Source organism: Fusarium redolens (genome assembly GCF_020744475.1).
Source record: "Fusarium redolens strain MPI-CAGE-AT-0023 chromosome Unknown BKA55scaffold_10, whole genome shotgun sequence".
Taxonomy (NCBI): Eukaryota; Fungi; Ascomycota; class Sordariomycetes; order Hypocreales; family Nectriaceae; genus Fusarium; species Fusarium redolens.
Genome location: NW_025763673.1, coordinates 397,108 through 411,621, shown reverse-complemented (window position 1 = coordinate 411,621; position 14,514 = coordinate 397,108). Strand labels below are relative to the sequence as shown.

At 47.7% G+C, this 14,514-nt stretch overlaps 5 protein-coding genes across 5 annotated transcripts; all 5 read left to right on the top strand.

Moving 5' to 3' along the window:
- Positions 1-183: 183 nt before the first annotated feature.
- On the top strand, positions 184-1,415 carry BKA55DRAFT_664627 (uncharacterized protein; the record flags this gene model as incomplete). Its single annotated transcript, XM_046197706.1, has 2 exons — positions 184-869; positions 928-1,415. The coding sequence occupies 2 exons, from the start codon at positions 184-186 to the stop codon at positions 968-970; spliced, it is 729 nt and encodes a 242-aa protein (XP_046047924.1). The 3' UTR covers positions 971-1,415.
- Positions 1,416-2,892: 1,477 nt separating this feature from the next.
- Positions 2,893-4,380, top strand: BKA55DRAFT_739375 (uncharacterized protein). The gene is made up of 2 exons (XM_046201415.1): positions 2,893-3,308; positions 3,370-4,380. The coding sequence occupies exon 2, from the start codon at positions 3,376-3,378 to the stop codon at positions 4,228-4,230; it is 855 nt and encodes a 284-aa protein (XP_046047923.1). The 5' UTR covers positions 2,893-3,308; positions 3,370-3,375; the 3' UTR covers positions 4,231-4,380.
- A 2,313-nt stretch (positions 4,381-6,693) lies between these two features.
- Positions 6,694-7,914, top strand: BKA55DRAFT_571495 (uncharacterized protein; the record flags this gene model as incomplete). Its single annotated transcript, XM_046193075.1, has 3 exons — positions 6,694-7,021; positions 7,118-7,422; positions 7,473-7,914. Coding segments are annotated over exons 1-3 (965 nt in total), but the record flags the coding sequence as incomplete, so codon positions are not given.
- A 2,868-nt stretch (positions 7,915-10,782) lies between these two features.
- BKA55DRAFT_64539 (uncharacterized protein) lies at positions 10,783-11,767 on the top strand. The gene is made up of 3 exons (XM_046197201.1): positions 10,783-11,062; positions 11,121-11,319; positions 11,406-11,767. The coding sequence occupies exons 1-3, from the start codon at positions 10,848-10,850 to the stop codon at positions 11,568-11,570; spliced, it is 579 nt and encodes a 192-aa protein (XP_046047921.1). The 5' UTR covers positions 10,783-10,847; the 3' UTR covers positions 11,571-11,767.
- Positions 11,768-13,620: 1,853 nt separating this feature from the next.
- On the top strand, positions 13,621-14,021 carry BKA55DRAFT_571487 (uncharacterized protein). Its single transcript, XM_046193074.1, has one exon. It carries the CDS (start codon positions 13,753-13,755, stop codon positions 13,906-13,908), a length of 156 nt encoding a protein of 51 aa, XP_046047920.1. The 5' UTR covers positions 13,621-13,752; the 3' UTR covers positions 13,909-14,021.
- Positions 14,022-14,514: the final 493 nt, after the last annotated feature.

Sequence of the window (14,514 nt, the reverse complement as noted above, 5' to 3'; positions counted from 1 at the left end):
CTCAGCATCACCATCAGTAGCACAGAACAATAGCCCAAAGAGTATCAAGGCGCTTCTGGATGTTTAGAGCTCCCTTCCGCTCTTCTCCTGCTGCTTTGGCCATCAGCTGAACGTCTCGTATAGAGATGCCCTGCGATCTCTCTTTACCTCGCGGACGATAGAGCCCTCGGAAGGCCGATTGACATGGGCGGCGACTCGACCTTCGGGACATCCTACTCTCCCGAATCCTTTCTATGGGAGCAATGGTCGTCGTTAAACCAGCTAGTCCCGTTTGATTTATCAGAAGACAAGAGAAGCACGTCAAACAGCGTTTATACGCAGACTGGTCCTCTGATCGATGACTCCCTACACGGCTACAACACTGATTTGACACGCCATTGGCAGTATACCAGCCATGACATGAACTATACGAATCCGTGGAACGGCCTCAACCCTGTTGTAGAGGATATACCCCTGTTTCCGGTTTCTGAGGATGGAATTTCTGAGGCATCACTCGGCCAGGGCCATCGACACTCATCCTCGATACAAAAGACACCAGATCGAAAAACAAATTGCTACTCTGACGACCTGACGTCTCGCAAATCCACTGAACGAACTCCCCTGGGTGATCGAGATATCAATCCACAGATAAAGAAGAAGGGAAAATATTCACCTGTTCGCCGCACGAGCAATACCAGCAGCAACGGCGCTCATGCGGCACAACAGGGTAACGATCGCATAAAAAGAATCCAGAAACGAAACAGAATTGCAGCCAGCAAGTTCCGTGTCAAGCAAAGGGAAGAACAGCAGGAACTTGAGTCTAGCAAGCAGGACCTGGAGCGTATCCACCGTGGTCTTTCCACCTGCGTGGCCGACCTGATATTTGAGGTGTATGAGCTTAAGATGCAACTTTTACAATAGTCGGGGTGTAATTGTACCCTCATGTAGAACTACCTCGTTTATGAGTCCGATCGATACATACAAGCATTAGAAGGGAAGTCACAGCGAGAGGCCTCACATCGGCAATTGTAGCATCTGATGCAACCCGAGCAAGGATAGTAATGGGAGTAAAACGGCGCCAGAATGGCAAAAATGATGGAATACCATTGTGGAAAACCATTGAGGTAGATGTTTTATCTCAAAGCACGTGTCACAGTGATATTGTTTGGGGATTGGGGAACGGGGATCTGATTGGCCTATTGGCTACTTACTTATCCCTAGGTATGTACCACGGAGAGCTTGTCTCGATCATATTTTGCAGGGTCTCTACCTTTGCTACCGTAATATGCGATGGGTATTGCATTAAACTAGTGTGTGACGAGGACGGGCTTCGAGGGTTACACCAATGCGGCTGGGATCTTAGGTTCACGGCATCTCGGAGAAGGGCTTGGGTAGTATCGTACAAGCTGCAAGCAGGGCGGGTTATTTCTCGATGGGTTGTAGGCTAAGTAGGTCGTGTCAAATGACAAAGGCATCTCCTTCCTTCTATTACGCCCTACACGTCCACCGCTTTCAACCTCCTTGGCCCCGACTTGCCGCTTTGACTTTAAGGATCTTCGATCCCATCAACGATTGGCTATCCGGATGAGAATCAGATCATGGCGTCAATGGGGCAGGGGATGCATCCAAGTCTGATCACCGCGCTAGCATAGAATTAGTCGAATGTCGCCCTAAGCCCTGTGGCCCTAATTTTATATGCTAGGATGACCTTGACCGAAACGAGTTTGGTTTGAGCGTTCATGATCAGGCCCTTATCTTTCCTATAACAAAGATCCCTTTAAGATTATATGCGGGTAATTCTCGAAACGATCCCACTACCTCTAGCCGCCGTAAGCCGTCCCAAAACAGTGGTGGTTGCAAGGGGAGGAACTCCACTCTGTCGTAGGAGGTAGGATGGGATAGGGCAGGGTTCTAACATGATTTTTATTTGCGATTATATCTCTGTTAATCCCAATAGACGCCCTAGATACCAATAAACTCCACCATCTTCCCAAGAGCATGCTGGTTGCCTTCCATTGACCCAGCTAACTTCTCTGGCACTCATCCCTCCGTATACCCGTCGCCAAAATCGACGGTCCGCGCATCCTGCTTCGTATTAATCAGAACATTTTCCGGGTTTGCATCCTCCCAAACGATCCCCGCCTCGTGAAGCTGGTAGATGATACTTCGAAGCTGTGCCGCCTGTTTCTGTTGCAGGGGTGATGACTCTGAATCATTGTCTGTTCTGCTGAAAGTGAATGAAATAAGGTTCCAAGGAGGGGACATCTCCGCCGGCGGTATCTCCAGTCATTATGTAGGATCATTAAAGGTTTTAGAAACGAAACAACCCAAAATATGAAGTTTCTCGCTACTTGAAGCCAGTTGCTCTCGAGGATCTGAAGTTGGCGCAAGCTGATAGCGATTGCTGGCGAGTTTGCTATGCAAATAAGACGGCGGGATTTGGTACTTGGAGCCTTAAGTGCTCGGGGTGGTTTAGAATACACTGCGAAAGGCAATACTCATGACGATTAGCTGCTTCTGTCCCCGGAAATTTGCTTGGTCATAGGTTGATGAATATCAAAAACACACATGCTTCGAACTTGGCTACCCAATAAGGCGGCTTTTCCAAACACTTTTGGAACGTCTCCAAAATTCATGATTCGGTACCCATGCCATGGTCTCTGATCACCTGTTCAAAACCTTGCCCTCGCTGTAGTGATGAGTAAACGGTGTGTGCAGCTTTAGCCTGCGTGAGCGAGCGCACGGATAACAGGCCTGACCGTTCTCTCACTAGTGTGGATAATCAAGATATTGTTCCGGCTCCGTCGTTCCTCTAACACCATCCCTCCCCACAAATAATAAGTTAGGCTGTGACGGGTGATGGCCATCGAACAAGACGCCAGATTGAGACATCTGGACTCTAAGCCCAAGCCACGTTTTTAAAACTAGCTATGAGCTTGATGTTTCAAGAGTGTCTGCGAATCTCAAGCATGGTCTCTTCTTGGTCACGCGTTCTGATATCCTTTGACCTTAGCCTTCCTATCACTCTTCGAGTCTGAGGATATAAAGGCAGTTACAAGAGCTCTATTGCCAGCTACGTCATGTCTTGCTTGGTAACTATATTCTAAAACGTGATTCGTTTCGTTTGCAACGACGTATGAGAACTCGTATACTATTTTCTTTTACCGCCGATGCTTCTGGGTTTTACGACATATTTCTCCACAAACTCAGATCCACCATCACCTGCACATTAATCATAACCACCGATCAATTTAATACACTGCTGTAAAGTAGTTAAAACCATTCTCTAGCAACTCTTACCAACATTCCGGCAATCAATTGGACAACTTGTAAGATACATACCTCTTAATCCTTCTCTATCTCATAGGTGATAGGGCTCTAACTGTGTAGGGTCTCATGAAAGACAATTCACCTTTCGGGGACGAGTGCGTTTTCCAACCTCTCCCAGGGAAGCACTGGTGGCCGTCAGATCATACAATCCCGCCTGGCATATCAGGAGACTGGAGGAGTACGGCAAATGGCGTCCACACGGCGACTGCTCCTTTACTCGATGGCTTCGTCTATGGCTATGATGCCGACTCAATAGATTGTTGGAATTGTATCAGGCCCATGATCAACTCTACCTATTGGTGGAACGGCCTTGATTCTACCACGAATTACGTGGCTCAGCAATCATCCTCTAAGCATATGGTTACCAAGGAATTGCCTTCTACCCAGGGTTACTGGTATCTCCCCTCAACAGCAAAGGATGCGAGTCTGAATCAGAATTATGGTTTCAACGACCTTTCGACCCGCAAAGCCTCTAGCCGAAGCCATCTAGCGTACGAAAACCTTGATTCAGAGCCAAAGATAAAAAAACAGTCTACTAGTTGTCGCACGACGAATACTAGCAGCAACAGCGTTTATCCAGCCCAGAAGGACAACGATCGCATTCAAAGGGACCAAGAACGGAATCGAATCAGCGCCTATAAGTTGCGTGTCAAGAAGAGGGAGTACGTATCAAGACTTGAGTCTCGGACACAGGAACTAGAGCGTGTTCACCGCGAGCTTTCCACTTGCGTAGCTAACTTATCCCTTGAGGTATATGAGCTGAAGATGCAAATTCTACAGCAGTCAGGGTGCAACTGCGATCTGATGCGGAACTACATCGCCCATGAATCCCAGCGATGCATGCAAGCGTTGGTAGAGGAGCCGCAGTCAGCAGTCTCGTTTTTGCAGGTAGAGGCCCCCATGCGATGCGAGCAAAAGTAATGCAGGATTATAACGGGTATACGGAAGATGCCGCGGAGATCCGCCAGCCACTCGAAATTTATAGAGACGAGGGATGTCAGAAAAATGTCGAACCAACAAGTGGCGGCGGGCTGGAGAGCTACAGAATGCAAATTTCTTTTTCCTTGCCTAATTACGTTACGCTAGGGTAGTGGCCCAAGGTGAAGTACCTAGCCTTATATGTGGCTAAGTTTGTAGAGGCAGCTGACCAAGCTAATCCACTCGAGTGCATGACCCGTATGATGTATCAACATGTGGTAGGTGCCGGATACAGGCCACACAAAAATGTCTGAGATTACTCTCCGCATCCCCGCGGTGTCTGAGAAAGAGTTTCACAGTACAGGCAAGAGACAGCGGCGAGGAAGTTCTTGATATGTACCTGAATATAGAGAGTAGAAGCATCTAACAAAGGATAAACGCAACAGGATTAGCCCTATGATAAGTTGACTTCTCTTTGTTATGTCCTCCTCATTGTCAAAGGTGGAGTCCGGATGAGAGCCGAGCCATGGTCCCGGGTGGAGAAAGCCATGCACGCAAATTAAATCACCACATTCGCATATGACATGTCGCTTTTGACAGAGTCACAGAGCTTGCTTCGCGTTGTTCCTTTATTTCGCTAAGCGACGAAGGGACAAGGGAATACGTATGCTGCACTTGCATTTTGCAGCGGGTTTTGTTGCTCCCATCGCTCAGCGTTTCAATGCAACACGTTAATTTTGGGCTTTCAAAGCGCGGGCGTGTGCTGCATCCAGTCCTTTCAAAGCCTCGCAAGGCCTTGTCATTCACTCTTTATGCATCACCCATCCCACATAAATAATGAAACCAAACCACAACATTGGCCGACCGGTTGTCATTCCCAGCCACGAGTCGGGAAGTGAGGGTAACCCTCAACCAGGACGAGGCTGCAGATTTCTGCGGATCTTTTCTCCACCAACGCATCGAGTCACATTGATAGGGCGGGGCCATCGGAACTTATCCCTGTCGACGTTGCCCAAAGTAGCGGGACGCATAGTTATGTTGGAGCCGGGCTTGATGGTGACGAAGCGGTGCGTCCGTGCCCGAAGCCCCAACTGAAAATTGAAACACTTCCTTCTGCACACAGAGAAGAAATTGTTGGTCATGTGTAAGGATGGTTTACCAACGCCGATGGTGTTGGAGGCAACTGGCTCTGACATGAAAACCCATCGGTGAGGAACGCCACACTCCAATAGTCTAAACATTGAAATCCGGCAGAGCTAAGCTAGCGCAGTAAGCAAGGACCGTATTCAGGACCTTCTTAAGTCCTATTTGTTTCCACTAAATGCCAGATACAGGATAAAAGTCACTAGTGGGTTCTTAAAAAGCAAAACCCCTCCACTCCTGATGCTTTGGGAATATGTTATTTCGGCCGTTTATTATATGGGCGTAAGGATGTGGCGTTGATGCGTCCGATGTAGCTTTTGACGCAGTCAACCGTATCTATATTCTATCGTCATTTATACACAGGCACCCCTATTTGTTTAGAACTTTTTGGAGCTTGTCAACCTATACATGTATGAATAGATGCGCGTTAAGTCGTCAAGGAAGTCTTAATTATCGATCCTAGCTAATTACTCTTACCATCGTAGCATTTGGTGCCATGGCCGGTCGAGGGTAGGCTGTTCACTGTAAATGTCAGTTCGAGCCTCTCCGCCACTTGAAGTGGTACTGCCACGGGTAAGACAATAGCTGGCGATATGACCCCGTCCACGCGCCTCGGCAAGCCTGGGGCTGCTGCCAGCAAACGTGCTAATGCAACCCAGACTACCGGCACTGGTGGATTATGAATGGAGGGATCGAGTCTCTGCCGGGATTAATGTCATCGACTAAGACATAATGCCCGGTCGTGGCGCCCCCACGACCGGGCATGACCAGGTAGCCGGGAACGCGCCTCATCCAAACCACTTTTAATATGGCTATCTGCCAGCGCTATACAGTATTAAGCAAACCATCAGTCCCTCCCTCGTTGCATTTCTCGTTGCATTTCTCATTGTCTTCTAGCCGCTCCATCATTGACCAAAACTGGCCAACACATGTTTTAAACATCTACAATGGAGTCCCTTTACCAGGTTTATCCTCCGCATACTGTCCACGAGCCCCCTTCCTTGCCTCCAGCTTCGCTAGAGCCCGGCGGTAAGTTAATATGCTACACCTTCTTGCTACTTCTCATGATTACACCTATTGGTGGCATAGCTATTGCCCTTACCGGAAGGCTAGTTTACTCATTCAGATCAAGGATTCGGGGAATGCAAAGCTCCGCTTCAGGAGTTGACTACTCAGAATGTGAACCCGACCACCGCCTCTTCAGCCAAACGCAGGCCGGCTAGCGATTGTCTGTATGACGAAAGTGAAAAGAAGCCCAAGATCTCTCAAGCAAATCCTGAAGTAGACTCCATCAACTTGAGTTCTATCTTATTGTTACCGAACCCTGGTATACAGACTGACCCGAGCAATCCGGCTACCATATCGGAGGATAAGCCACATGCTGACTTGCAGGCAATGCCAGTACTCGAGCTAGAAGCATTAGAAGAGTCTGTGCTTAGCGCCTTTAAATACAGCGACAATGTTGTCGTATTCGGAAAGAAAAAGTTCGCTGTACCGATGGGTAGCGAAATCAACAGCTTTATCAAGTTCAAACGCGCCCATCCCAACTCGGGAGGAAAAGCACATGTCCTCATATACCCTCAACGAGCCATGCCAGCCAGTTGGAATACGGCAGTTCAAAAGCCATCAGATCGAATCTTGTTGGCCTTCTGTACGTCATACATTGTTTATTGCATTCAAAGCGCCTGTTCTCGCGATGGACAACTGAGAGTTTGTTCCGTACTTCTAACGCTTTATTTTCCATTAGATTGGTTTGCTGTCTGCACTGGTAAGAGTCTTATCCCTGAGACGAACCCATGGCTTGATTTTGTTATATTCCAAAATAGTCCGGGAATCCGATGGGCTATCCTGTGCCTTGCTGCCGTGCATCTTCATGACCATGTCCCCGACAAAGGAAATGAGGATCGAGTGATCCGCAACCACGGATTCGGCTATCGAGCTATCCAACTACACAAGCGCGCCGTTGCCTACCTTCGCACCCTCCTCGACTGCAAGCAAGACGGATCATCCCGCGAGATCATATCGTTGTTGATAGTTCTATCGACTATAGACGTAAGTAATGAAACATCCTCCGGTATAAATTATATAAACTAACGGATTAGACTCTCCGGATCGAGCATCGAATGAAAGCTCCCTTTGAGCCCGCATGGTATCAGGGGTTAAGACTGGCGGAGAAGCACCTTGATAAGATGGGGCAAAAACCCTGGTTCTGGGAGGAAGAATGCTGGAATCAGAAAATTCCGAAGAGTCTGAAAGATACCTTGCCGATAGGCTTTGGAGAGTTCCAACCGACGAGGCAAAAAACCTCTCAATTCACGAGTCCTCACGACACCTACCCGACAAACCCAATGGGAACCTCACCAACGAGCCATCAGCGCTCCCAGCCGACAAGCCTTCGCATTTCCCAGGGCGTCTTGGTTGCGCGAGGAATTATCCTTGCGCAGGTTATGTCGAAACTGCCACCGTCAGAAAATTTTGTTCCAGTGGAGGAAAGTCGTCGATTTAGCTGGTTGCTACAGGCTTCATCTGAGCAGTGATCGGAATGGTCTGGTCTGACTTGGTCTTGGTCTGGTCTAGACCGCCAAGACTTGGTCTGGTCTGAGGATTTCTCAAGACCATGGTCGGACCGGTCTTAATGGTCTGGACCGGTCTGGCTATAAATAGATCGGGGTGGCTGAATCTTAGACTAATGCAGTTAGAACATTGAGTACGGAATGAAATTATGAGCCCCTGAGAACAGCTTGAGTTTTCCACTCACATAAAACAATCAAGTCCATAACAACCTGCTTGTATGCTATTGTTATGGAGTCATCAGCTCCACCCTTACCGTCTCCATTGACTATAATGGTACCAAATTCAACGTCTCTTACACCATCTCCTGTCCCTACGTCGTCACCCACCCCTACTCTATCACCAGCCCCTGTTCGATATCACGAACCTCCGGATGAGTTCGTACAGGACCGTATCACCTACGTGAAACGCGCGACAATTACAAAGAAGGGATTTCGTCTAGGTTCATCACACATCTGGAAGTATGGCCTCCAATACATTCGAGGTAGCGATAAGAAAGAGGTGTATTACTGTCACGAGTGCACGGCTGGAAAGAACAAGCAAGAATTGTTTGTTATCAATGGCACTTCTAAGGTCAGAAATCACCTAGAACAGAAGCACCAGATTGATCCCCAGAGTGGTATCAAGAAACATAGTTCGACACGGAAGTCTGTACTGGATCAGCAGAAGAGCGCGGCTGCTACTAATACCTTCTTCTGGAAAGACTCAATGGAGAAGTTCAAAGAGCTTCTAATTCGTTGGATTGTGTACTGCCATATTGCTTTCTTTCAACTAGAAAATCGGTATTTCCGAGAACTACTCTTCTTTTTGAATCCGGCACTTCTCAACCACCTTCCAAAGGCAGCGAAAACTATTCGAAGTTGGGTTATGGACGCCTTTCTGTCGAAGAAGCAGCGGCTCAGAGAGGACCTCCAGCGCTCGCGGAGTAGAATCTCCATCTCCTTTGATCTCTGGACTTCGCCAAACCCTTACGCTATTCTAGGTGTCATCGCCATGTGGATTGACACTACTGGCAAGCGACGAACTACCGTTTTGGGTATACGACGTGTGTACGGCGAACACACTGGCGAGAATCTTGGATCAGTTGTTCTTGAATTGCTAAAAGAATATGATATTGGCGGAGATGAGATTGGATATTTCATGCTGGATAATGCCTCGTCAAATGATACCGCTGTTGGATTCATACTCAAGGAGCTCTGCCCATGGATGGACTCGAAACAACGTCGCCATCGCCGACTTCGCTGCTTGGGCCACATTGTCAACCTCTGCTGCCAGGCGTTTCTCATGGGTCGGAACTGTGAGAAGTATCTAGCAAAGCTTGAAAAGCACTATCAACGCGGAGACTATGTGAAGGTGGAAGAGCTCTGGAAAAAATTTGGATGTTTAGGTCGGCTTCACAACCTCGTACGATACATTAGGCTTACTCCACAACGCCGTGAGGAGTTTGCTGCAATCATTATCGGCGGAGATCTCTCTGAATTCGACGGGCTCGAGCTTATCCAGAACAACTCGACACGCTGGAATTCATGGTTTCATTCAATTACACGGGCATTGAATGTTCGGGAACGCTTAGAGATCTTCTCAGCTCGCCATGTACCTGGGAAAGGCTCTCAAGGGATTGCGAACTTTAAACTTGATGGACAGCACTGGTTCGAGCTTGAAAAGATTGAACTCGCTCTAAAAGACTTCTACGCTGCAACTTTGCTTTCTGAAGGTAAGAAGACGTCACTTGCTGACTGGTTTTCAACTTTGGACTGCCTTCTTCGAGAGGTAAGCGAGACGAAGGATCACTACCACGACATCCACACTGAGGACGATAATAACTTTACATGGAAGTACCTTCAAAGCTGCGCAGATGCCGCGTGGTCAAAATGCGCCGAGTACTACAGCAACCAGCAGCTAAATTGGCAGAATCGATTCCCTGAAGATACTGACCTTCCACCGGCATACTATGCGGCTCAAATCCTCGATCCATATCGCAAGTGGGCGTGGTTCAGGCAAGAGTGGGTTCTTCACGGCGACGAAGAGAAGAAGAGGTGGTTTGATAACGCACAATCAGCGGTGAAGCATCTCTGGGAGACAGAGTATAAGGGAAGACACCCTGTTGAGATGCTGCCACCACCGGCCAGGAAGGAGAGAGCTCCTGACCCAGCATTTGATCGCCAGCGGGAACATAAGCGTATTCGAACAGACGCTCCGGTCTCCACAACAGATTTGTATGAACAATATATTTCTACCGACAGGCTCCATGACGACGAGGCAGGTTACGATGACGCCATTGCGTACTGGCTATCTCGTTATGACTCCCAGAGAGATCTCGCTCGCTTCGCTCTGGATCTGTTTGCGATCTCACCCATGTCAGATGAGTGCGAACGCCTTTTTAGTAGCGCAAAGCTTACTATAGTTGATCGCCGTGGTAGGCTGAAAGCAGATATCATAGAAGCTTGTGAGTGTCTCCGGGCTTGGTATGGAAAGCCCCAGGTTGAGGATGACAGTGATAGCGAGGATAGTGAGAATGATAATGAATGGGTTGATAGCTATTCGTAAAACACATTTCCTTTCTTCCTTCCACTACTTCAACTGTCACGGGGCCAGAGGCTTTGCAGCAAGCATAGCGTGTATTGACGAAGAGGTCGGCTCAGGGAGCAGAAAACGTTCTGCCCTTGAGCGACAATACCGTATTTATCCGAGCGTACACGTGACCTGTCAGGTGGAACCCTGACAGCCTCATTCTTGGCGGTCTTGTTGGTCTAACCGGTCTACCAGACCGGTTATTATGTAAGCAGCTGGTCTGGTCTGGTCTGGACCCCCAGACCAGACCAGACCAGACCATTCCGATCACTGCATCTGAGGAAGTCTGGACGATCCATGGAGGATGTGGTGCTTCGCCAAAATTGCTGCATATCATGAGTCAGATTAATTACTGTGCAACAAGGTTGCATCAGGATGATCAAAGCATTGTGGTACCCATAACAGCAAAGAAATTACTCCAACTTTTGTATGAGCTAAAATCCACCGGGTCGACCGAGCCTTTTATTGGCCCCACTACGAAGATGATCGAACGGACAGCTTATGCTTGGCTTCTCACCGCGATCATCTATCTTCGATGTCGAGTGCAGAGGTATGGATGATTGTGGATAAACCATTCTTTCAGATAGTTATGGCTAACCAGTTGGTAGGTATCCCCCTAGTCACCCATGTGTGAGCAGGCATTTGGAAGCCTTAGCTAAATGCATCCAAGCAGTCCCGGCATCTGGCCTTCATTTCACTGCAAATGCGCCTATTCTGCCTGTATTCCTACTCGGTTTATTGTCCGCGAAGAACAAAGGAGTCGCGCAAGACTGGTTTGAGAGGGTACTTCAAGTGCCGGTCAGAAGTGTAAGTCTGGTCTTTTAGTACATCTCACAAGATTCTTTTCTATCCTACGTTGACTTGTAACGAGAATCATGATTGACTTCCTTTAGACTGTCCCTCCCATCTACGAAGCGCTGAAGCGAACCTGGGAGTGGAAACCGATATGGCCTTCAGCCAAAAATCTACCTTATTCAATCCGAGAAAGAGAGCCTTGGTGGGAGAAGCTAGTTGATCGACTTCTTGTTGAGGCGGGAGGCATGCTATGTTTTATGTAACTCTGGCTTAACTCTGTAATCTTCCGTTAATAGTATCACTAAAGTGTCGCAAATATTAAGATATATATGAATATCTTTACTTCTACATTAGTACAAGTAAATACAGCGGCCAAGGGTAGCCTTAGTATCTCACAGCGACAGGCAGGTATCACCGTTATATCAAGACGAGACACACCAGTAGAGGCGATAGTGTAGATAGTGTCTGGGCGCCCATGGTTTGCAATACCCTAAAAGAGAGAGGAAATCACAACTTAAAAGCTAGGTCATCCGTCCATCATCTAAAGCAGGCTTCACAGTATGAAGCCACAAGCTGTCTTGGGCAGAGCCACAGGCAAGCGAAAGTTCACGAATAACTTATCCAAAACAATATGTGTTGGTCCACGGTGGATCCGAGTCGTTGGAAATGGGGTTTGAAAGAAGCGGTGGCAATATTTTAGTGCCGAATCCGATCTCGACCAAGGCTTATACTGGATATACGCCACAACTAAACTAGTTGTTTAGGCTGTGCGGTCTGGCTGGAAGGAGTAATGGCCATGAGGATAGCCGGAAGAAGCCGTGAACCTTGGTAGATCTTTTAATCAATAGAATGTCCTGGCTGAGAATAATCTGATTTGAGCCTGCGGCCTATGTGTGACATCTCGCGGGACCTTCCGCGGGATAGATCCTAAAGGGCCCGTGCGTTAGACAGTGACCAATAGTATATCCAGCAAACAGAGACAACAAGATGAGTGGGCTCCATCGGGTATCAGCCCCGACTACCAATCCTTGTCTCGGAAGAAACGGGAGGTGAAACGACCTTCTCCGCGGAGCCAATAAATTAACAAAGATGCCTGAGGCAGGACAGAATAATGACTGGTCATTGTTCCTCGGGAATAGATTCGGGATCCGTGGTAACCTTCCACCTATCACTGGTGCTTGACGCCTGCCGAACGCCCCTAGTAGAGTAGCTAGGGCCGGAAGGGGAGAAAACAAGCAGTATTAAAGTCTAGACAGTCAGGGCGTGTTGGTAGATAATGGGCCATTACCCCTGCAAGTCCGCTAGTGGCAAGCTATCCCACTGTTACTCGGACTTGAGGTCCGTGTATTCATCCTTGTAAGGCCAGCTTCATCGAGATCAGCGATGGCTAGCGAGTAAACTTGCCAGGGGACCACTACTTGACGGTCTCCTGATGCGTGACAATGGACTCTTCTCGACCTTTTACTTGCCCCTTCCTTAGCGGTCTTGTTCAAGGCTCCAATTTTAATACCCTGCCAATGTCCTGTCATGACAGGCAATACAGTGCACCCTTGGGTTTCATTCCGCCCCTCATCAACCTGGTGGTTGCCTATCACCCTTTCCAAAGTTCCGAGCCCACCAGATTTTGAGTAATGTAAGTCTCAGAATGGCCAGCATTGGCGGGGGACCTCGGTGCGCACTAGTTCAGCCCCAGAAAGGCAAATTGCCGTTCTTGCTGCAATTAGCCCTTGGTTGACCCAATCTGTCGGGATAAGACAGCTAGATAACTTCGTATTACCGGCGATGGCTTAAGCCGCAGATATAACAGATTATCTTTTGATTGCACTGTCTGTGGCGTAACCTAGCCTTGGGACCTTCCTACCTCTTATGGGCAGGTGTTCTTTTTTTTTTTCCTTTGTCAGTGGCGCAACGAGGCTTTTATTTGCTTTTGCTCCCTTCTCAAGGAGCCCGTCCAATCATGATGGCTTGCTTCAGGGTCTTTCATTTCTTTCATGCTGAAAAAAAAATGAGGTGTCATACGAGCATCCAGCTGCAATCTTCACCAGGGCATCACCCTGGATTTTTGTCTCTCTTCCGGTTCTCTTTCGCTGTCTGCCGTCAATTGGATAGAACGTTAACCGATCCACAAAAGCATTGACCTTCATCTCCGACCCTCCTGTAGCAAGTTCGCCAATCATCGTTGAAGATTTCGTCTATTCCAACTGAGACATTGCTATCTGACTTGCAAGTACAGACCAGTCATCACTTTTGCCCCTTATATAAACCATTGCTCTATAGATCTATTCACCTCCAGATTTTAATGTCTTACTATAACTATATCAGGACATAAACACGGATGAGATCGAGTGTAACTTGTATAAAATGTTTGTTTATGAGGAGGGAAAGAGAGCCCTAAGGGAAACTCCGACTTAAGTCATATACACAATATTCCCTCATCTAGAGCTCATGAAAAATAACGAGTTCAATAAGTCAGAACTGATAAGATGCGTTAAGTTGGCGTGGGCAGCAATTACAACCGATCAGATTAACGCCCTTATCGACTCTCTTCCGCATCGGATTGACGCCTGCATTCGCACACGCGGATGGTATACCAAATATTAAAGAGAAAAATCAGGGCTTCAAAATGATATATAAAACACCAAAATTGACCGTCAATTAATATATTTCTTTATATGCGAATTTATCGCATCCAAATGAATTCAGTTGGTTTAGGGTGGGGGTGTTCAGATTCTTGACCTAGAATTTTAATGGTGCGTGCCAGCATAAAACGTGACCTGGTGTTTCGATGCGCCCACTGTTGAGAGTGTTGGTGGCAGTGCCTGCACGAAGCCGACTCGACTACCGGACTATCTATGGCTGCCTGATACAGACTCTCAATCATTTCCCCTCTTTTCCGTCGACATCCATGGGGTTCTCTTCTTGATGACTGCCTCCCTTCCTTACGCTGTTCCGAATCTCTCGTCCCACGACAGCCAGGGCCACCAGATGGTGCCCATAAGTGCACGTCCTACAGTGGGGTCGCAAAAGTTACAACACATCGCCGGTTTTCCCCGGGTACATCTACCCTCACCGAACTGATGATTTATTTCCAACATTTAATTGCAAGATCAATTAACCTTCAACAGAGAAGTTTAATATATCAGCCTGTAGCATTTTTAAAGGAGATTCCAAAAATATATATTAATGCTTTATATACCATCTGTCGTT

Bases quoted from the DNA above. Each gene is read 5' to 3' on its own strand.
- BKA55DRAFT_739375 (XM_046201415.1), top strand. From the start codon at position 3,376: ATGAAAGACAATTCACCTTTCGGGGACGAGTGCGTTTTCCAACCTCTC.
- BKA55DRAFT_64539 (XM_046197201.1), top strand. From the start codon at position 10,848: ATGAGTCAGATTAATTACTGTGCAACAAGGTTGCATCAGGATGATCAA. The intron at 11,063-11,120 runs GTATGGATGATT...ACCAGTTGGTAG, and splicing joins CTTCGATGTCGAGTGCAGAG to GTATCCCCCTAGTCACCCAT. The intron at 11,320-11,405 runs GTAAGTCTGGTC...GACTTCCTTTAG, and splicing joins TTCAAGTGCCGGTCAGAAGT to ACTGTCCCTCCCATCTACGA.
- BKA55DRAFT_571487 (XM_046193074.1), top strand. From the start codon at position 13,753: ATGAAAAATAACGAGTTCAATAAGTCAGAACTGATAAGATGCGTTAAG.